This window comes from Felis catus, chromosome D1 (genome assembly GCF_018350175.1).
Source record: "Felis catus isolate Fca126 chromosome D1, F.catus_Fca126_mat1.0, whole genome shotgun sequence".
Taxonomy (NCBI): Eukaryota; Metazoa; Chordata; class Mammalia; order Carnivora; family Felidae; genus Felis; species Felis catus.
In genome coordinates, this window is record NC_058377.1 from 47,626,031 (window position 1) to 47,650,413 (window position 24,383).

The 24,383-nt window shown below is 35.5% G+C and overlaps 1 protein-coding gene across 14 annotated transcripts in view; it reads left to right on the forward strand.

Annotated features, from left to right (window-relative positions):
- The window catches only part of DLG2 (discs large MAGUK scaffold protein 2), a 2,054,427-nt gene that overhangs the window by 477,890 nt on the left and 1,552,154 nt on the right, over positions 1-24,383 (forward strand). For all 14 annotated transcript variants that reach the window (XM_023239374.2, XM_045039809.1, XM_045039811.1 and 11 more), the window contains one exon: positions 17,967-18,041. In XM_023239374.2, the coding sequence (XP_023095142.1) occupies positions 17,967-18,041 (75 nt within the window). The remainder of the gene's footprint in view (positions 1-17,966; positions 18,042-24,383) is intronic.

The following is a 24,383-nucleotide window of genomic DNA, read 5'->3' on the forward strand; positions in this document are numbered from 1 at the left end:
AAATTATCATAGAAATATTTACAACTATAGTTTGGGGGGGGGATACAATAATTTTTATTTTCCACCAGATCTTTATGTAGAGAAAATGAAACAAATCACCAAGGCAACAAATAATTTGCCTGAGAGACCCTGTCTTCATAGACAAAACTGTATCTTCATGCAGGTGTGTATTTCCATCTGCTCTCATGGTAGAAGCAGCACACCCATACATTCACTTTATTTGTCTAACGAGTATTTATTTACTGAATGCCTAATATGTACCTGACATATTGGAAGGCATAGGCATACGATGCACAATCTGTTGCCATGGAACTTTTAGGCTAATGGCAAAAACAGCTAATTATAGAAATAACAGTAATGTGTGATAAAGGGGTGAATATAGAATGATATGGAAAGGAGCACAGGGAATTCTATAGAATCTGGTGGGCTTAAATGCGTGGTAGGCCAAAGCTTAGTTTCAGGGAAGGGTTTTCTGGGGAAGTGACAATTAAGCTGATATGTACCATGAGGGCACAATGGGGGTGGGAAAGTGTTTTAAGCAAAGTCCTAGATGTGACAGATGATAGATGATAGATAGATAGATAGATAGATAGATAGACATAGATAAACAGATAATGAAGAGAAGGGAAGAAAGAGAAGAAAGAGAAGACAGAGAAAAGAGATAATGGTACATTCAAGAAAAGGAAAGGCAATGTAGTTGGAACATAATGAGTTCAAAGTGAATGGCAAGGTACAAAGGGTGCAGAGATAAATAGGGACCCAGTTATGAGTATCAAGAAGTTGAGATGTTGTCTTAAAGGAAATAGGATTTTCCCTTTATCATTAACAATGATCCCAAACCCCAATTTTCTCTGACTTCCCACTCAGTTTGTTTCCCTGACTTGAGCTTTCTCATTCTATTTTCTGCCATATCCCTCTTTGCCCATCCTTCTGCCTATTCATAAAAATAGTGGTTTTACCTTTCACTAGCTGGATGACCTTCCCAGAACTGTATTTTTTCTTTTCCATAAGTTGGTACCTGTCGCACAGTCTTGTTTTTAGGATTTAATTAGGTGATAAATATAAAATGCTTAACATACTACCCTGTAGGGGTAGAGGTACTGTTTTCTGTTGTTGTTTTTTTTAACTGGAGTCTACAGTCTCCGTATCTTCCTATAGTTCCTTGGTGCTCTTCTCATATTTATCCTGCCAGTAACACTGGTTTTGATACCTGTCATCCCAACCAAGTGTCTGCATGGTGGCAGGACCACTGTACAGAGACTAGAGAGCCACAGAAGCAGGAGACATAATGGACCAGAGAAATCTACTTGGTGGCAGAGAAAGGCAGAAAAACAGCTTAAAGTAGGGAAAATTAAATAAATGTGGCCTTTTTTGTGTAGAAAAGTAGGAAAATAGGCAATGTGAAGGGATTCCATAACTCTATTAATAACCTGGGATTAACCATTTTAATAACATAAAACATTTTGGCATATTAATTCCACTAATATAATAACCTAATTTTCCTTTATTAAGTATTTCATACAGCAGCCAGAATTATCAATCTAATACCTAAGTTCAATGATGTAACTCTGAAGTGGAAGCCCTGCTATAGCACCCTATTGAACTCAAGTTGAATAGTTGTCCAAATTCTTACTTTAGTACACAATTCTCTTTTGATCTAGCTCCTGAATTCCTTTTCTGTCTTATTTTCCATCACTATGCCTTGTGTTTTATATTCCAAGAATCTTAAAAATTCATGAACCAGACCATTCTTATGTCTATGTTACATTTTATGGCCTTCTTTAAACTAATTGGCATACTGGCCTTGGTGGCTCCCCTCTATTCTTTGAAGGTATCAATCATGTTCTTGCTTTGGAGACTACCATTTACTACTCCTCTGTCTAGATGGTTCTGTCCACCTATCTAACTCCTACCTGTATTCCAGGTCTGACTGTACATGCCACTCACTTTCCTAAAATCCCCAGTTAGATTATATACTCCTGGTGTTATATTATCCTATATTTCCGCCTGTCATGGTTCATAATTATGCACTGATTTATATGATTGTTTTCTCAGTGTCTCTCTCTTGACTAGACAGAGCTCCACAAGGAAAGAGACTATGTCTATTTTTCTCATTTTTGTATACATAATGTCTGGGACATTTCCTAGCACATTGAAGGAACTTGATGAATTTAATTAACTCATTCACTTTTCAGATTAACCCCATGAAGTAAAATCCTCCATATCTTAAAGATGAGGCATACTTACACAGTTGAGCAGCTTCATAGTGGGGATTCAAGTTCAGGTATTTTTTGACTTTAATATCTATACTTCTATCCACTATCATTACCCCCTTGTTGAATCATTTCAAGGTTATTATTTAGTCAAAACATACTCTTGATACTATATTTTGGATTTTGTTCATTTTCTACCTAAAACACCTAATTAAATAAAAATAATACACTCACTTAATGGTTAGTTTAAAATTACTCAGAATTAGATATAGATTTGCTGTGTTTTGGACACATATCCATAGCCTGTGAAAGTAAACTTGTAGAGTGAGAAAAAAAAAAACTTTATGAATCATGCCATCCATTTATTAATATGTCTGTAGTAAATGATCTTTTCTGCCAAACTTAATTACCAAGGTATTATTCACAACATTAGTCCTTTTTTTTTTTTTTTTTTAACACTTTGAGGAAAAGCCACATGTGCTGTGAAGAGCTAGGAGTCTGAGAGGATTGTCCTTGTAAGACCTTTAGGTAAGGTCTTTAGACAAATGTGGGTTTGCAAAGCAAACAAGTACAAATCAAATTTTGCAAATCAGATAATATTTAAACACATTCATTGTGCTCAAAACTGAAATAAATCACATAACTCTCTTTATAAATTAGAAAAGAATATATCATAGGGCGACTGCATGGCTCAGCTGGTTAAGCATAAGACTTGATCTCGGCTCAGGTTATGATCTTATAGTCCTTGAGATCATGCCCCGTGTTGGGCTCTGTAGTGACTGACAGTGCAGAGCCTGCTTGGGATTCTCTCTCTCCTATCCATCTACCCCTCCCCTAGTCTGTCTCTCTTTCAAAATAAATAAATAAACATTAAAAAAATTGAATAAAAAAAGATAAGATTTTTCTTTTTTTTAATGTTTATTTATTTTTGAGAGAGAGAGTGAGAGAGAAGGGGAGAGACTGAGAGAGAGGGAGAGAGAGACAATCCCAAGCAGGCTCAATGCCATCAGCATGGAGCCCGATGTGATGAGAGGCTTGATTTCATGGTTGGTTTGTGAAATCATGACCCCAGCTGAAATCAAGTCAGATGCTTAATCAACTAAGCCAACTAGGCACCCCTGTAGATAAGATTTTCTTAAAGGAAATTACCCATGATTATAATTGCTTGAGAAACCCATCTCACTGCCTATGTATGTTTCACCAAGGGCAATATGGAAGTGTGCATTGAATCAAGGTTCAGAAAGTAAAGTTATAGACTTGGGTTTGCATTTATTATATTAGTAATCTTAGTAATTTTAGTCAATTCAGTTTACCTTTCCTGAGGCTTTTTTCTCAAGTTGGAAATGGTGATAATGATACTGGTTTATCAATATTTCTTTCACAGGATTATTGTGCAGATTCAAATAAGTTAATTTATTTGAAAAATATAAAATACTATATACACGGAAAGAGTGGCTATAATTATTGAGAGGAGGAAATCCTGAGTAAGCGGGGATCTTTTATTACCCATAGCATTACTGTAGGGTGGAGAAAATGAGAGTTGTATTCATATGTGTATTAGAACTAATTTTATGCTAATTACAGTGACCCAGGCAAATTGGCCAGACATGTCTGAGGTCTCTCAGAGAACTAAGTATTGGGCAGTTCGACAGCAGTTGGCATCCACCGCTGAATCACTCAGAGGGACAGCATAGCATAGTGAAAGCACAGCCTTTGGAGTCAGACAGATTCTTGCTCTATCAGTCAGTCATTCTGTTGTCAGGAATAAATTACTTAATTTACCTAAATCTCAGTTTCTGTATTTATAAAATGAAGTGATAATAAGCACTTCATAGGGTTGTTGTGAGGATTAAATGCAATATTCATTGCCTCCACAAATATTTACTGAGTGCATACTGTGTGTCAGGTAGTATTGTAAGCAGTAGAGATATAATAGTGAATAAATTTAACAAATGTCCCTGCCCTCAAAGAACTTACATTATAGACCTAGGAGATTGACCATTAATAGGCACACAAATAATAAACATAATTATAGATCGTGATAAATGCTATAATTAAAAAAGCAGAGAAACAGAATATAGAAAATTGGATGAGTGTAAAAAGGGACAAGAACTACTCTAGACAGGGGTGGACAGGCATGTCCTCTCTGAAAAAATTTCTGGGAGCTTGAAAGGACTAGCTTTGTGAAGATCCTGGGACAAAAGCATGCTAGGGAACAACCAGTACAAATATACACATAAGGCTTGGTATAGCGACAGTACATAACATCTAGTCGCTAAATAGCTATAGATGTTTTTATTCCTTCTCATCATCCTCTTCCTTTTCCTCCTTTTTGAGGAATTTGATATTTAAGGATAAAGTTAATAGTAAGATCAGTAATTCAATTACCCAGTTATTATTCCAGTGGTAAATTTCTATCATGTAGTCATGGTGATGGAATTTCTTCTGACTTTAGTGAATATTTCCCAGGTTTATAGGCATTTATTTGTGAGAGAAAGAGACCAAATGTTTTAACCTTTTCTTCCAGCGTGCATTCAAAATTAGTGCCACATTTAAAATCCTTTGAAAATAGCCCTCTCTCCAAATTCCTCTATTCTAAACACCTACCCACACATGCCCATTTCTTGGTTTATAAGTGTATAATTCAGTTCTTGAACTAACTTTTCAGGGGATAGCAGGTTTTGTGAAAAATTGGTTTGACAGCAAATGAAAAAAATTCTTTGGAATTTAGAATTGTATTTACGTATTAAGTTAACTTAAGTCAGAAGTTCCAGGAAAAGTTCCATTCTCTGGAGCCCTCTGAACATAAATCACTCTCCTACTCTGTTCTCTGCTCAATGGATAGTATGCCACTGTCTCAATTATTATCAACAGTGGGATTTGATCTTGACTCTTATTTTTCCCTAAATCCCAATGTGTCCTAATTCCTATTCATTCTCCTTGCTTTGCCCATCCTCCTACCCTTTATACATTTCCACATTGCCGAGACCTTCGTTAGTCCTCGTATGTTTACACATGTGTATGTATATGTTGTATGTATAATTTGTATTTATGTTTCAATTCTGGTTAAAACCCTTTAGGGGTTTCCTGTTCACTTCTGTTCCATTATTAAACATGTGACCTGTTGATCAGGGACAATGTCATCCCTTCAGAGCTTGTTAGATATACAGAATTTCAAGCCCCATGTGAGAACTACTGAGTCAGAACCTTCATTTTAGCAAGATCTCTAGCTGATTTTGCACACTAAAGTTTGATGAACACTGACCTGCAGGATAAGTTTGCATAGCCTCTGTGTTATATACATGGCCTCGTGTTTGGGCCCTTGCCTAACTTTCATATCTCAGATTCCATCATCCTTCATGCCTTAATTTGAACTACAGTCACTTACATTTGTTTCCCCAAATAATCTGAGTTCCTTTCTCCCATTTTTACCTGATTTCTTTATGCCTAGAATGCCTCTCAACTTTCTACCCTTACCTAATAAGCTTCTACTTGACCTCTAAGACTCATTTAAATGCAGATTCCTACATAAGCACTACGTAAGTAACTGCCTTACCAGACTTAGCCTGTGACTCTCCATGTATCTATGTAATAGCCATTATGGTGCTGATAGGTATACCATTAAGTGTTGACTTATTCTTTCATCTAACAGACATTTGATAGATATTGCATTGTTGAATATGTGTTTAAGAATGAAAGGATGAAATGCTTCCTTCCTGCAACTTATACACACACACTTATGCACCTGTATGTGTGTGTGTGTATATATATATATGCATATATATGTGTATATATATATACACATGTATATATATATACACATGTATATATATACACACACATATATATATGCATATATATATATATATACACACACACACATATGTATGTGCATATATGCACAGGTATATGTAATGTGTACTTTGATGGATAGACTATTCAGTTGACAGGCAATTGGTGAACTTAATCTGTGAATGGTTGCTGGCCTGAAATGACACTTTAATTTTTTTTTTAACCTTTATTTATTTTTGAGACAGAGAGAGACAGAGCATGAACGGGGGAGGGTCAGAGAGAGAGGGAGACACAGAGTCCGAAACAGGCTCCAGGCTCTGAGCGATCAGCACAGAGCCCGACGCGGGGCTTGAACCCACGAACCGCGGGATCGTGACCTGAGCCGAAGTCTGACGCTTAACCGACTGAGCCACCCAGGCGCCCCTGAAATGACACTTTAAATATCATTTTAATGTAAGAGAAAAGGACTAAAGGAGATAAAAGTCCTCACACACACGGAGAAAAATGGCAACTGGATCATATCTATGATAAACCAGCTATAAACATCATCATGTAAACTAAAATTCAAGCATAAAAATACTTATAAGTCAATGGCACTTTTTATTAAATAAGAGCTAAAGCAGTCAGATTGGTAAAATAATGCCACTCATGTCCATTAATTTCACAGAGATTTTATATAATATGATACTTAATCTTGTTTTGGAGAAAATTAGTTGACTTTACAACATGTATATAATATATTTAACATACATATATTATAAAGGTATAGAATTTTTTTATACAGTATATTTTTTACTATAAAAACATTAATAGAAAGCTATACAATAGAAAATTTTAAAAATGACTTTAGTGTCCTAAATTATTAGGTCATGAATGAATTGAAGAATTAAAGAATTGAAAGAGATTTTTAAAATTTTTTTTCCCCAAAGCAGGATGAATTATGTTGCAATCAGCTTTCAAGATACAAACTTGTCTAGGAAAGGAATGTGAATTCATAGCAATTCTATCTGCTTTTGGTTTTGTTTTTTTTTTACATTGCTTTACATTTTGAGAACAAAGTATATCAGTACCATTGACTGGTGTTACCCCAAATAACCTCCACAAGGAAAAAAAAAACTGTACTAATGATTATCACATGGAATTTGTCCAACTAACCTACAGATAACACGGCATTATGGAAAAGGGGTCCCAAATGGATGTTATGGTATTCTGTAGTTGAGATCTGAGTTAAAAATTTTAAGCCCTTCAAATATTTCCTTAAAATTATTCTGACACCCTTAGATGGAATGCCTCAAAATAATCCAATGTATCACTTTTAAAAGTAACATTATAGTCAGTAATATTCTCCCTGAAGACCACTTACTCACATTTCCAAAAAAAAAAAAAAAAAAAAAAAGAAAGAAAAAGGGATATCCGAAAGTCAAATTTTAAGGTATGAATCATACCATTTATTATCTCCACCAGTAGGAATTTTGGTTGCTGCATAAAACATAGTTCAAAAAGTGTTAATTTAAAAAAAAAGTACTCTTCCTGTATTTTATGTTTTTACAAAGAGGTATATAATTTATCATGTTGTATTTATGATATCACACAATAACATAAATTATTTATTTTCAAATACAGTCCTAATTAGAAAAGGTGAAAAGGGGTTCTAAGTATCTTGCTGAAAATCATTTGCTAACAACACCATAAATAAAACCATGTATTTTTAGCAAAAACTAATCCTTCTTCCCAGTCTTTGTTACGAATCTCCTATGATTTCAAACTACAGTTCTTTCTTGCTAGTCCTTTAAAATAAAACTGTCCTGAAGTAATACACATGTAATTTAGTCAGCAATCTGAAGTTCTATTTAAATCGAGGACAGGTCTAATTGCTAGTTCTTCCTGGCTGACTGCTTGATGTTGGCTATGGCACCTGATCTACAAAAGCCTGCACTTTCTTGATTAACATTTGTCCAAAAACATATATTCATAGGTGTCAGGAAGACAAGGCACATACAAAAATAATATCAACTGATCCTCTTTCCTTTGTATTAAGTTTTGCCAGAATTTTAATTATCTGAGAAACATCTCTATAAGAGAGCACTGTGTTCCTTTAAACTGATGACATTCCATGTGTATTTTTCAGAAAACACTGTCCAATGTATATGTATTTTTTTGAAACTCACGAAAATTATAAGAACAAATTGATATGAATTGCATATTTAATAGGTTGTAATTATGTCTTATCAAAAGCTCAACTTTTTTAATCCTTTATTCTTTGGAAATATGGTAATTGTCCCCTTTCCCATGTAGTTAATTATAAATTTCAGGAAGAATTAAGTAGGCTAAAACCCTTTACTTTTTTTTTCTTTGTCTCTATGGTAGCAGTGAGAATAGAAATGAATTGCTTTGATCTTGTTTCTGAATGGCATTTCTTTCCTCAAAGTATGGACCTTATTTTGTGGACCTGAAATTTTAGATATATTTTATTAAGTGTTAATTCAAGGGAGGCATTTTTTACAGATGAACCTAAAAATGTGTCAGAAAGAAAAATGCAGTTTATTTTAGAAATCACAAGCTTTGTTTCCGTAAGAGTTTGTAGTTTAAAATAGATAAGATCTGTCAATGAAGAATATTCTTTGACTATAGTAGTGCATAACATCCAAAGTTTGTTTCTTGCAAGGAGGAAGATATGATTGTAGTCCTTTCTTCTTGTCTTCTTGTGTCAATAGGATGTAGAGACAACGTGTAAATATTAATGATATTCAAAGTATTTTGCAAGACTATGGTTTTAATCTTATATTTAGAGGCTTAAATTATTCTATCATATCTAACTCTGCACAGCAATAATTCAACTTCCAAAGACTTCTAGAGCTTCAGGGAATATTGGGACATGCTTCCACAAAGTGCTAAAATACAGTAATACACTTTTTAGAATTGTTTCTTGAACAATGATTTCAAGTATGTGATCCCAGACTGCAGAGTCAATTTCTGACTCCCAAATTTAGTCATTTAAAATTACACTATTTCAGATATTCAACTTAGATTTAAAATTTACATTTAAAATTCCTGATGTTTGCTAAGTACTTGCTTATACTTTTTCTCATTTAATTTTCATAATGATTCTGTGAGGTAAATATTATTATTTTGTACTCAGAGGTGAGAAAATAGACTTAGAGGAGCTAATTAATCCCTGATTGGTAAGATAAATATATATGTGTGTGTGTGTGTATATATATATATATATATATATATATATATATATATATATGTAAAGTTTAGTTATTTTGAGAGAGAGAGAGAGAGAGAGTGAGTGGAAGCATGAGTGGGGGAGGGGCAGAGAGAGAGCCAGAAAGAATCCCCAGCAGGCTTCAGGCTTACTGCAGAGCCCAACAACGGGGCTTGAACTCAAGAACCATGAGATCATGACCTGAGCTGAAATCAAGACTTGGACATTTAACTGACAGAGCCACCCAGATGCCCCAATAAGATAAATATTAATATTTACACAATATAAATATATTTATCTTAAAACTGTTAGAATATGTACTAGAACCCTGGCCTAAATCTTATATAATCCTTATAATAATCCTTTAAACTGGGGATTTTTCTCTCCAATTTACAGATGAGGAAACCAAAACTCACAGAGACTAAGAAACAGATCTAAAGTTTCAGATCCAGAAAATCCAGAAAGTGAAAACTGGCATTCTAACCCAGGTCAAGAGGATTCTTAACATCCTAACAGTATTAAATACCTTTCTCTATAGCCTTTGACGGTTATTGTGATAACAGAATGGACTAACAACACATGTCAAAATGCCTGGCATCTAATAAGTGCTCAATAAATATTATTTTATTATACATCTAGAAAACACGCTCTGAATCTAAGTCCTTGGGCCCTAGATTGATACCATGCAATGTCAAGTTACAAAAGTCAGCATGTATAATAAATCTTTAAATGTCACCAGCCTGAGAATTCAGAGCCTATCTCACTCATCAGAGTTGATTTATCCAGGTAGCCAGCTGGCTAAAATATTATTTTAGCATAGAGGGTTTAATCCTTTTAGCCACAGATTGCACCTTTGTTAACCTGGGCAAATGCCTGACTGGAGTCACAAGGGATTTTGGAAAGCATGAATGTGACTCAGCACTGCTATCACACACTGAAAAACCATTATGCTCAGCATCCTATAAAGAATGGGTCAGCAGCATTTTCATTTACAGAAGAGGCAAATGCATGACTCCTCAGCATGGCTTCAGTCTTAGTAAGGATTTCCTCAGAAACAAATTAGGCCACCTTATTTTAAATATCTTTGAAACCTGAGAAAATAAAAGAAAGCAAGTAGAAAGACAAGCCCAGAAAGGGATGAAGTCATTGTAATGAAGAATTATCAGGAATTATGTAAAAAATGGAACAAAAAGGTTAACAGTAAACTTGAATATGTTTTTTATCTATAAGTGATACATTGAACAAACAGGGTTCATGGGATGTAATGATAGAAGCCACGTAATGGCTCCCCGTTTTTTGCCTAATATTTCTTAGTGTCAGTAATCTCTACCCTGTTGTCTAGATGAAAACTTGGGTAGTCCCATGACTTTTTATGAATTTCCAGTTATTTGCAAGGAACTAAAAGTCATGCAATCACTTAAAATAACAAATACAGTTTCAATTTAGTAATTTAAATTGTCCAGGTCCAAACATTAATTGTAACTGTGAACACTTTTCCAGATGAAAGTTTTCTCTTCCCTACTATATAGTATAGTATAGTGAGAGATATATATATCCTTTCAGATAATAAAGGATCCTGTAGCCTTTTCTATTCTTCTTCTCCATTTGCTAGTTGGTAATTCATCCTTCCAGGTTTGGAACATGAGAGAGAAGTAAAAATAAGAAAGCAGAAAGTTCTTATTGGACTGAGATTATTATATGTTTTGCTCTCTGAAACTGACATGTAGTAATAAAGATAATAATAACAAATACAAAGAAAATAGCTGACATTTTCATAGTGCTGATTACGTATAGAAATAGTTCTAAGTTCTTGTATTAATTCCTTTAATCTTCATAACTGAAGCAAAGGGAGGCTAAGCAATTTGCCCAGTGTCACCTTGCCAGGAAAATGTTGTTCTGGGATTTTAACCCAGGCAGTCTAGCTCTAGATCCTATCTTTCATGAGCACTGTTGTGGGTCGTGGGGATTTTTCCCTTCTGGGTCTCTTTGACTAAATCTTCTGTAATGTGGATGATGTATTTCTTTAGCCCCAGGTTTTTCAGCAGTTAACCCACACAAAGGGTTGTCTTGGCAGGCATCATAATGGCTCCAGGATGGCTTTTTTTTTTTTTTTTGCCTTGACAAACTCTGGAAGTGCAGGCTGGCCCAAATGAAGCCACTTCTCCTGAGGCGATAACCAATTTGCCATGTTCTCTTGCTCATTAAATTTTTCAGGTGGGAGTCATATCCAAGTATAACCTCCCAAATTCCAGGAGGTTGTATCAACTCTAGGTATAGGCCCACTGAAGCCTCATTTACTAATTTAAGTGAAAATGAGATCCCCTACCCCAGCCCTCCTGCAAATAAATCCCTTTAGACACCTCTGAACGCATAACCCTTCCATAACCTCATCATAGATAAGGGTTCAGAGACTTGAAAGTAGTTCTTGGTAATTTCCTTTGAAACTAAAGCACCTCCTTTGGAATCTCAGTTTTATCATATCTTAATGTCTTAGACAAGACTACCAATATAACATTGTGTATCTATACTGTACTTTTCTACCTGGGAAAATTTGATTTTCTCCTTTTCTTTAACAACTTACTCTAAAATTGCACATCTTTATGGCAAATAAGGAAAAGAATTGGATAAAAACATTTATTTGCTCAAGTAAATTATTTATACATATATGTGTATATATATATATATATATACATTATGTGTCTATGTATATATATTATATATATAAGTCGAATCATACACACACACACACACACACACACACACACACACACACACACACTATTTGGAGGCATCCTGGGAGTTTTGTGGGGTGTTTTTTCAACTCTTTTTGAAAATTCCCTTAACTCTTGGTGTACTGGAGCATATATTGAATTACAAGTCAGAAAATGTCTTTTCTATCAATTTTGTAAATAATTTGTTTATAATAATTAATACTTTAAATAGAATTACTCATCACATTTATAAAGTACCTTACAGTTCATTTGCACAAAAATTATTACATGTCATTATAGTTCTGCCATGCAAAAAGCCACTTAGTTTTGCCCTTTGGGCATCATGTTTCCATGTCTGTTTCCTTTTCCATCAAGCACCTGAGAGTTTTAAAAAAGATGAAAGACACCTCAAGTACTTTTCCAAATACTCTACTCGGGAAATCCTCCTGTGTTTTATATAGGATCAGGACTGGATCCATCTAGGTCTGTCCACTCCTTCATGGAACTTATTTGTCCCACACCCTGTTGTCCATGCACTCACTGTTAACTAGAGATAAATGAGGGGAAAGGCAGAAGTCAGCTGTCTGTCTAGCATAGAATAATTCTTTCTCTTCAATCCTATGTTTCTGAGGCCAAGAGTTAAGGGGCTTCCTGACCAAGTCCTAGAATACCTTGATTCAACACTATCAGATGATACGTGGTGTACTTTATCTCAAAGGTCATCTACTCATTCTTTCCCCCTCCTAAAAGCTTTATTTGAAAACTGAAGTGTCTCTTCTATAAAGGTCTTCCTTATTTACCCAGTCAGAGTTCAGTACTCTTCCCTTTATCCTGAATTTCTCTGCACAGTTTTTCATAACCCTTTCTCATCCATTATTCCTGCCCCCCAAATGGGTGAGATTGATCTTTTTGATTGGCCCATGTCATGTTTTAGTTGTGTCATATAAATATTTCTTCATAATTGCATGCTTATGAGGTCATTTTTTTCCTTAGACTCAGAACACTTTTTAGACAGAGACTGAGTCTTGGTGTATCCTTACTCCTAATACAGTAGCTGACACATAATAATTTCTCATTGAATATTGAGCAACTAAATGAATGAATGAATGATCCTAATATTTAACCCTGTTTTCTTTTTAAAACATGTTTATATTTAATTTTTTAATTTTTATTTTTTAGAGAGAGAGAGAGAACATGAGTGAGAGAGAGGGGCATAAAGAGAGAGAGAGAGAGAGAGAGAGAGAGAGAGAGAGAGAGAGAGAGAGAAAGAAAGAGAGAAAGAATGAACGGATCTCAAGCAGGCTGCGCTACCCTTAGCAAAGAGCCCAACTTGAGGTTTGATCCCAGGATTCTGGGATCATGACCTGAACCAAAATCAAGAGTCAGATGCTCAACTGACAGAGCCATCCAGGCACCCCAACCCTGTTTTACATGTAACATGCTGTATTATATCTCCTAAAAGGTTGGGATCTCTTTGGAGAAAGAATATTTAAATTTTGAAATTTCTAAATTTTATGTCTCTCTATATAGCTAGCATGGTGTCTTCCATGCAATAGATATTTGGTAAATGAATGGTTGGATAAATTAATGAATGAATATTGTACAGTAACTTATGAGACACTTCTCAATCCAGAAAAAAAGCCCTATGATTGCAAGAATCATTTCACTGTGACTATAACAATAAAACCTTTCAGCTTGTTCTCTGCTTTCAGAAGAACATGCTGTTTTGAATGAAGCATTTAGGTCAAATTTTTATTTGGATGAATCAGTTCTTGCCCTGCCACACACAAACTTGTTCGGAGGATTAAATGACTAAAATATCTATATAGGTACTTTGTATACTCCAAAGCACTCTAACAGACATATGCAAGCCCCTGATATTCAGAAAAATCCTCACTCTTTCAGAGGATGGGATGCATTGGGTAGAAAATCTTTACAGTTTTCTTTGTCAAGTGTATGTCACTATTCAAATTCTCTGTAGTTATATATTTATATAATCAATCTGAGCAGTAATTGTCCAGTGTACTTGGCTCATTTGTTCCGGATATTCCAGATTGAAATATGTCAAGATATTATAGTCTGGAAAAGACAACCAAGGAAGATGAGAGCCTTGAAAACATCAACCTGTCTAAACAGCACAGTGTTTTTAAAAGACCAAAACCCACTGCTAGTTTTGTCTCTTTAGAGAACATGTTTTCCAGGGTTAGCATTGCATATCCTAGAATCCTGATCAAATCATATATCAGTGATCTGTGGGTAGGTATGAATATCCAGGGTAGATGGATGGAAGAGCAGGAGAAATGAAAGCTCTGTCTTTAAGATAATTTGTCACCAACTTTCTTCTTAAAATCTTGCTTGGAGAGCTGGGCTGGCCCCTTGGGGAATTCTAACATTCCCTCTGGATTTTTGCCTTCTTAAGAATTAACTTAAAGGTTGGGGCACCCTGGTGGCTCAGTTCATTGGATGTCCGACTTTGGCTTAGGTCATGATCTCACAGTTTGTGAGTTTGAGCCCTGCCTCTGGCTCTGAGCCTGGAGCCTGCTTTGGATTCTGTGTCTCCCTCTCTTTCTGCCCCTCTCTGGCTTGCACTCTCTTTCTCTCAAAAATACATAAACATTAAAAAAAAAAAGAATTAACTTAAAGGTAGGTTTGAGGGTGTCCTTTCCCTTAGTATTTGTTGTTTCTAGATGACCTGTAAGGGGTGGGAATCTGTCAAGTAGGTGGTACCCCCAAGCTCTTCTGACCACTGTGCCCACATTAAATGTTAGCAACAATATTGAAGAAGGAGAATACAAACTTGTAAGGAAAAAAAATTTAACCCTTTACTTCAACTACTGTGGAAGTTCCGTTGACCCTTGTTAGCTCTTGTCTTCTTTAAAAGTTGATGGAAGGACTAGAGTGTATTATGCTAAGTGAAATTAGAGAAAGATAAATATCATATGACTTCACTCATATGAGAACTTTAAGAAACAGAAAAGATGAACACAAGGGAAGGAAGCATAAGTAATATAAAAACAGGAAGGGGGGACAAAACATAGGAGACTCTTAAATATGGAGAACAAACAGAGGGTTACTGGAGTGGTTATGGGAGGGGGGATGGGCTAAATGGGTAAGGGGCATTAAGGAATCTACTCCTGAAATCATTGTTGCATTATATGCTATCTAATTTAGATGTAAGTTAAAAAAAAAGTAGATGGAAGGAAGGTTTAGGAAAAACCTAAGGTTAGGCCTTTCAATAAACAAACTTGAGTTGAAAGCTCTTGTGAGGCCATCTCTACTGACTGTTCTCAACCTTTGTTATATCTCAAACTCACAGAAGAATAATTATATCTTATGGTAAAAGGTAGATCAGAACGATAGGGGTTTTCAACTGGAGGGTGCACCCCTTTGGAATAGGGAACATATTAAAATCTTGGAAAGAATGTGAAGTTTGGAAAAGATCCATGGGTAAATGACACTTCTCTCCACACTGAATTTGATCTAATGAAATCTTCTTATTTTATACATAAGAAAAGTGAGATTTAAAGTTTTAAAGTAACTTTCCCCAGGTTTCACAGATGGATTAATGGGAACCCTATTGAAATCCAAGATTCTGACATATTCTGATTTAATTTTTTTCTGGTCACACACTATGCATAATAATTTATGTCCGTGTGGCCTCTGTCTTCAGTAGGCCTTTTCATGTGTCTGCCCCTGTATAATTATACTGTTAATCTGCTCCATTAAAGTACTAATGGTGGGGAGCCTCAGTGGCTCAGTTGGTTAAATGTCCAACTTCATCTTAGGTCGTGATCTCAAGGTTCATGAGTTTGAGCCCCACATCAGGCTCTGTGCTGACAGCTCAGAGCCTGGAGCCTGCTTCGGATTCTGTGTCTTCCTCTCTCTCTGCCCCTTGCCCATTCATGCTCTGTCTCTGTCTCTCTCTCTCAAAAATAAATAAACATTAAAAAAAAAAACCCACTGATGGGAAGGCCTTAGGATCCAAAGCGCATGTAGTAATGGAGTCAGAGAGACACAGATTTCCATCTTTATGCTGTGCATCCATAAAAGCTCAAACCCTCTTTATTTATGCCCACATCACACTTTATGAGTACTTATATTCCCCCACCCAGGCATAGCTCAATTATTATTTGCCTCTTTCCCATGTGCTCCTTACAGATTAACATTATTTAGGTACAAAACAAGCTTATTACTACTACTAATGATAACTATTATAAATTATTATAAAAGAGATATTCCTCACCATTAATATTGTTTGTAATTAATTCTCATAATTATAAATAATAATAATTAGCATTTTAAATAGCATTTTAGAATTTCAAAAAGCTTAACCTCATATGTAGATAAATTATATTTATTTATCTGGCTTAAGCTATCAGAAAAGGAAAATAAAATTTCCCTGTTACTTTGTGTGTTCTTGCAAATTGTGGCAATGGTCTGAGGTGAATCTATATCCATCGTCTAATAATATTTGTATGAACAAGGCAAGATACTAACACTGTTTTACATATGTGACTACCAAGACTCAGCACATCTCTTGGCAGCAAGTGCATGGTTGAGCTTAGCTTCAAACTGTGGTCATCTGACACTAGTCAGGTTTACTTTATGTACCCTGTTGATACTATATGTCATATTTTGATTTAAATAAGAAAACTGAGCATGGATATTGATGATCTAAGTGTATTTTTGTGGTGGCTTTATCAATAATCACTCAAACAGCACTTCAGAGTTTAGTGATGCCTTAAAAATAGATCACCTAAATAAAGGTTGTTCTAAAAAGCTTACAAATCACAAAAAATAATTTTTAGCACAAGTGTTGAATTTAATATTTTATTCCAGTTAAATAAGACATATTAGGATCATTGATAATGTGGAATTGCATTGGCTGATGACATGTCTTAAGCCCCATTAATTGGATAGAAATTGAAAAATACAAGAGACATCTTCTCATAGAGGGTGGGTACATGTGCACAAGAGTCAGTCAGATTCTTGATGTAATCTGAGCTATGCTGCTTTCTGCTAGGGTAGCTTTTAGGAAAGTTGCTTACTGTCTCTGAGCCTCAGTTTACTCCCCTGTAGAATGGGAATACTAACACTTCTATCCATATTTGTTGTGATGACTAGTGATAATACAATGGGTCTAGAACAATCTTTAGCATATTTACTAGCTCAATAAATCAGAGCTATATTTTTTATGATTATTGCTAGCATTATTATTAGTATGTTTATATTATAATGGAGTGTAGAATAAAGTAAATAAAAGGTAAGCGATGTTTTATTTGAATCACCCCCTTCCCTTTTTTAACACTTATGAGTTCTCATTATTACAGGGATGAAGCAGTATTGTTACTTAAAGGGAAGAGCTTCATTCTTTCTACAAAGCCAATTGAAATGAATTTATAGGAGTTACAACAAAAGAATAGGTCAGCTAGAGATAAATTTCTTATGTAAAAAGAAATGCCTGGCAAATGCCTTACAATGTCAAATCTCTGTGTTCCTTGTTTCATTTCTTTGCATCTCATTTTCTGATGTGACAAGAAAGACCTCTAAGATCTGTTCTATATAGCTCTACATCCTGGGGTTCTATGAAATGCCCCAGGGAGAATCAACACCACTAGCTCACAGTCTGGAAGGGAAGACAAGTAAATGAGTCTATCTGTACCTTAATGGATGTGATCTTGAATGGGTACAGCAAGTATCATTGTTGTCTGAGAGCCTAGAAGAGAGGAGACAAGTTTTACTTCTGAGTTCTCACATGGTTCCCACTGGGGCCTGTAAGGCCAGCTGCTGAAGAAGCCTGGTGCCAAAAACCGAGTCCGTAGAGTAATATGAACAACAGCAAAAGATAATTTCTTATGCCTTGATAAGAGGAGAAATTACATACCTAGTTTTCTGCAGCACTGCACCAAAAAATCATCCTCAAAAGCTTCTCCTATACTTGTAAATAAGGTAATAAACACCGTGATGATAAACATGTCAGCTTGTATATATTTCTGCACATAATATATAAAACATAACATCAATTTTACTTATTTCCAGCAAAACCAAGGCAAATGCCCAGCCCAGAACTGTTCAGTGGAAGCCCCTGCTTGGATGCCTGTCCACCACTGTACTGTAAGTTTGATTATTTCAAACTTGGCTAAAGAACTATTTTTATATTTTGGAACAACTTTAGTGGAATGGGCTAGAATCCTTTCTGAAATTCTAGAAAGGAGAATGTACTTTCAGAAAGCTCTGTATTATAATAAATACCTGTGATTAGGGATTTATGCGTTTTTTGGAGTCAGGATAATTTGCAAAAGATTTATTTAAATGGGTTATTGATGATTTAGATTTGGATAGTCATTAAAATGAATATATTTGCACATGTGTTTTTTTTCAGTAGCTGCATATTCAGCAATACTTGATTTTAGATGCTTTAGAGAAGGATGCTTTCTCTTCTGTCATTGTTGTGTTGACTGTTTAATAGTGATGAGTACACAGATTTCCAATTTTCAAGTCTTTCTGGTATAATAATGGTCTCTGCATTTGTGTGAAATCTTCCATCAGAGAATTTTCAAGTGCCTTAGAAACAAACAGGTACTATGTCATTATCCCTGTGTTACCAATGGGAGATTTAAACGCAAAGGGAGTAAGAATAGTGCATCAATTCTAAAGCTGTGAATAGTCCCAGACACCCTAACTCTCCTTTCATGAACTCATTCTACTACAATGTGATACAAAGTAAGTGAAGAAAGTGGCTGATCTGGATGATACTCTCCAAATGTGCATTGCCTGATAGATATGATAGTAGTTCCTTTGGGAAATGTGTGTGCTGTAACTGACAGTTTGCCTATCATAAAATAATTTGTGTGTGATGGGGACAAGGAGTTTGAAAATTATTTTTTTGGTCATTCCCCTCATTGGACCTACCTTGCAAGCAATGTAATGTGATATGTGGAACTTCTTAAATGTCCTCATCTATTGTTGAGGTACCAGCTCCTGAAAGGTGAAGCCGGCTATCATAGCATGACTTATGCCTGCCTTCTAAGGCAGTAGGCCTGCAGGAGCCTACTTTTCATTCAGATTTGTAAGAGCATGAAGACTCTTTCCTTGTTTTTGTTTATTTGTGGAAGGAGGAGAAAGTGGGATCACTTTTAATGAAGGAGAGATGATGATGCAAAATTTTGGAGGCATTCCTGCAGTGCGGAGGCAGCCCAGACTTGCTGGAGACTTGGAGAATAAAAATGTCACACTTTTGTGAGCAGATGGTCAGAGGGGAGTGTGTGCTTAGGGACTCTGCTGATGCCAGGAAAAGGATGAGTTTTAATAATTCTCTTTCTTTAGGTGTCACTCCTTTTATTGTATCCCTGATGATATTGTCTCATGATTACTGGTTTATATGTCTATTGCACCAAAGAGACTGTGTGCTACTCAGGGTCCTAGTATACCTACACCTAGGTAAATCCCTGGTATATGGAAAGTGCTCTTTAATAACAGGTTCAAGGCAGGACTATTCAATCTGTTGACTTCCTCTTTAGTAAATGTTATTAAATTATCTACAACTTTTACATTTGTTGGTGAAGAAGGATAATTATAGTATTTTACCTTCTTAGGTGCATGGTTTCCATTTCTTACCTTCAAGGGTCATTTTACAGTTTTCCTTCACAGACTACCATTCAGTATGTATTTTGAAGAATTTTGTTTCAAACTAGACAAAATTTAGTAGTTTGATTCAGCTGTGTCAGGGACTATGTCAGTTTCTGGAGGTACAAAGATAAATAAGAGACTATGCTCATTTTATCAAAGATAATTCATATGTAACACCAATAAGAAAGCTGATCCTCTACTTCACTGATAATTTCAGCACCAAATAAAAGAAATTTGACATTTCACTTATTTGTGCAGTCTTATTGCAAGTAAGTCCATTATTAGAATTCTGTCTTTTGGATTATTAAAAATAATCTATCTTTCACTATTATCTTGGAGTTGGACCCTGTAGGATCTTGGAATGCCAGATGAGGTCTTTCTGTTATAGGACATTTGTGACTAAATAGATGACTCCATTTAAGACCCTTCCTGAAGATCACAAGTCAGAAATGCCAAATAGTCTGATCCTCAATTCTCTGGGGAGAACATCAGAAAGAAGTTTTTCCTTGCTTCTGCTATGGAATTAAGAGCTGCTGGTTTCACAGATTTCCTTTGCTGTTTATTTAAAACTAATTACATCTCCCAGTGGGGCAGATTCTAGAGGAGTGATGACCCATAACGATTCTGTTTGCTCTGTGAGTAACCCCAGTTCACAAAGGTGGGCTTTTAGTGGTCATGTTTGGGCTATGTGAGTCTGTTCCTGGCCATGCCTGACTGATGTAGGGGTAAATATCACATCTCAGCTGGGCCAGTGGGAGTCTCTTTCCTGGGAATTTGGAATTTGTACTAGAGAGAGATACTAAATTGGTAGTCAGCAGTATTGAATCATATGAATGACAATAGTTTGAAAAATAATCTGTGAACCTCCGTAGCTAAGATCCGTATAGCTGCTCTATATCTGTCCTTCTGGGGTCAAATCTCTCTTTGATTTTGTGAAAAGGTCCCAATCAATAAGTTACATTTCCCCCTAAATTACTCCAGATTTTGTTTTGTCATATTTTGTTTATTTTGGGACTTTAAAGTTTTTTTTTTTACTTGTTCGCAACCAAAGAGGGGGAAAAACACCTTGACAAATACCCTTATCGGCAACACTTATGAGGCTCCCACTAGAGTTAATATAGTGAGTGGTAGTCTCACACAGAAAGGAGCACTCAGAACACTGAGACTTTGATAATTTCCAATAGTCTATTTAGCAAAAGAAACAGTCTATTTATATTTGTTACAAATATCTGATTATATACTACACTTGGCTACATGAAAAATCAACAAAGGATAATTTGCTAATGACTTAATCCACATATAGAATGAGAAATCTGAACAGTTAACTATATAGCTAGCATAAGCATATTTATATAACAAAAGACTTCATATATATAAAATTGTTCTGGTATTAATTTCCATTTTCTCCTCTCTCAGGAAATAGAGAAATCTTAGCCTCATGTATTTAAGAGAATGTTTTGTCTGCCTCAAATCCTTCATTGACTGAAACAGGTTATAAATAAATTAACACATACATTCATAATAAATAGGTAGTCTGTTATCTTCGTGCATTTTTTAGCTTCGGTTGATTGTTTCTTACATTTTTCTCTCCAGTGCTCTATTCTTGTTCCTTGGTGTTTTGCTCTGTAATGATTGTATCCTTATAATTGAGCTTTATTACTTTTTTCAAAAACGTCTTGGTCTCTGTGTGTGCATTTGCCCCAGGTTCATATTAAGTGCAAAGCTTTTATCATTGGTTTTCCTAAGAATGCTTCTCTCTGCAAATTGCTCTGCAAATGCCTGTCACCAGTTCCATATTGCCTTGAAAATGGCCTCTATTACTATTTGCTCAGGCTCTTCCTAGATGCTCTCTTTTTTGGCACTCCACACCTCTGTAACAATGGAACCAAGAGGTATTTTAAAGACTTTTCCTTTTAGCCAAGACTACACTTGTACAAATTAGGGTTCAAGATGAATAGAAATTTCACCCTCAGTAATTATACAGAAACATGGACATATTTATATTTTTTGAATAACAATGAAATATCTTCCCTAGCAAGAAGTATGACATTTATTTTTTATTTGTCTCTCCTGTATGGATACATTAAGCACTTAAAATGATATCTTTCTTCACCTCTACACTTTACATTTAGTTGGGTTGTATGGGCATGTGAATATGAACACAGTGGTTACCTGATCCCTACCACTTACAAGCAAATGAGAAGAGACCCACAGACTCTGGGACTCTGGTGAAAACAGGCAGATCTCTGAATCTGGAGTGAACTAGGCTAAGAATTAGTTTCTGGCACTTGGAAACAAAGAACCTTAGACTTGACCAGCTGCAGAAGGCTTGAGTGGCAGCTGTGTTTCAGGGCATATGTCCCTGGACTATTCAGTATGGCTATGGTGTATGTATGCATGGATTTGATCACTTTCAGGAATGTCCCAGACACAATCCTTAGTTACTGGGCATTACTTAGAAATGACTTTAGGGGTGTCTGGGTGGCTCAGTCGGTTAAGTGTCCACCTCTTGATTTCAGCTCAGGTCACTATCGCGCGTTGTGAGATTGAGCCTCGTGTTGGGCTGTGTGCTGACAGCATGGAGCCTGCTTGGGATTCTCTCTCTCTACCCCTCCCCCACTCATGCATACACACTCTCTCTTTCTCTGTCTCTCTCAAAAATAAATAAATAAAAACTTTAAAAAATGGCTGTAATGTGTAATGTCATTATTTAGAGTATGACATATATATATGCATGATTTGTCCAGAAAAATCACTTTCTCTGCATGTTTGCATACTTGGTCGTTGGAAATTAAAAAATAATGCAATGAGAGGAGTTTCTAAAAGTTAAAAATAAATCTCCTGCTATTATACAGATTATCGTGGATATTGTTATACATATATATTTATATATATGTATATATATAGTTACACAGTTATATAATATTCACCACCCATAAATAGATATGTGAGGTATTTTCAAAAACCATGTAAACATTTGCAAATTAGAACACTGCATTCTGACAACATCAGTTTTCATGTATTTAAGAATCATTTACTAAGTACATTTTAGAAGTTGTAACTGACCCTTGGATTCTTCAAGATAGAGCAGCAAACAATACATGTAAATAATCATTATGCTGGGTAATACATGCTATAAAATGCTCTATACACAAAGATATGAATGTTGGGAATGGAGATTTGTGTCAAGATGGGTTTTGGAAGACAGAAGATGGAATATTTGGTAACAGTTAAATATGCAAACTTTAAAACTGAGTAAGATTTGTGTTAAAATACAAACTCTGCCACTTAGTAGCCATGTGACATTGGACATTTTACTTAAATTCTCTTGAGTTTATGCATGCAACAGGATATTTTGAGATTTATATGTGATAATGCATAGCAAGTGTTAACATAGCACCTGGTACATAGTAATTGCTTGATAAGTGGTAAGAAAAAAAGAAAGAAAAGAATAGGTCATCCCAGAAGGAAGTGAATGGGGCAGGATGAATTGGTGAGAAACATAAAAAAAGACAGTAAGACGTTATTAATTTAGGGCTATTTATTTAGATATATTTAGGAGGGTTTTTTCTTTAGAAAACGATTTAGTCTGGGACAGAGAAAGATTCCAGGAGGAGTTAATATACAACTTTTTAAGACTCTGAAAGCAAAAATTCTGAAGCTCTTGAAAAAAAAATCATTTTGCTCTCTGACAGGCAGCAGTTGATGATGTAAGAGTATCATATTAACAAGAGATGTTTATATTCTGAGTAACAAAGGCCATTTTCAAGGAGTAGCGTTGGATACTCCTTTTAATTTAAATCATTTTAACATTTCCCTACCATATCTCTCTAGATTATGAAAGTAATTTTTCTCTTTTATGGGAAATCAATAAAAACAGACGTTCTCCCAAAGAAACCAGGGGAGATGTTCTTTTAAAGTGTTAATTGTTTCAGCATGTTCTCCCAGACCGCCTCACATTACCCACAGTCAGGATCATTCAGTCTAATTGAAGCCAGTTAATACAACGTGCATAAGCAATTTTATAGTAATCTAAAGGTTTTTCCTCCTCTTTTTGTAGCTCCTTCTTCGCTTTTATTTTTTTCTCCACAGTTCATTGTGTGACCTCATTTTGTATACAGCCCACATAAATACCCAGACCATGGCACTTAGAAACATCCAATCCAGTCATAAAATAAATAATGTTGTGTCTGCTCTCTGGGTGTTTCCAGAATTCCTATGAACACAGCACCCGCTGGGCTAACTCAGCTGCTGGGAAATCACACCCAGGATGGTTTTGATGAGTATTGTCTTTCCAAAGACTGGATACAATTTTTACTTTTTAGAGCAAGGTTTTCATACCATCAGCAGTCCCCTTATAGAACAAAAAGTCAGGGCATTATCATATGATCACAGTTTTAGGAAAATTATGGAAAATTGCAGAGTATAGGACCTTAAGTTGATCTGCACCAGGATTAAAGTGCATCTGGGCATCTGGGTGGTAGTCATGAGGTTAGAAAAGAATCCAAAGGGGAAATTATCTTAGAAAAATCACAATGCACTTCAAGAAATGGGAACTCTGCAGAATGTCTCTGATTCCAGTTTTGCTGTAGTGAAGTGCTTTAAATCAAAGAAAGTATGAGGAAGATTAGATTGACACAATAGATACATCCCTTTTTTCTCTCTCTTCTGGCCCTTATAGTACTTCGGATGTATCCTTGTTTCCTCTCTAGGTTTGAAAGAGTGTACTAGGAACTGCGATACTTACATCAGATAAATTTCTTACAGCAATTCTGAAACATGCCCAGAAAGGAAGCCCACAGTATTTATGGAGGGGGCGGGTGGATA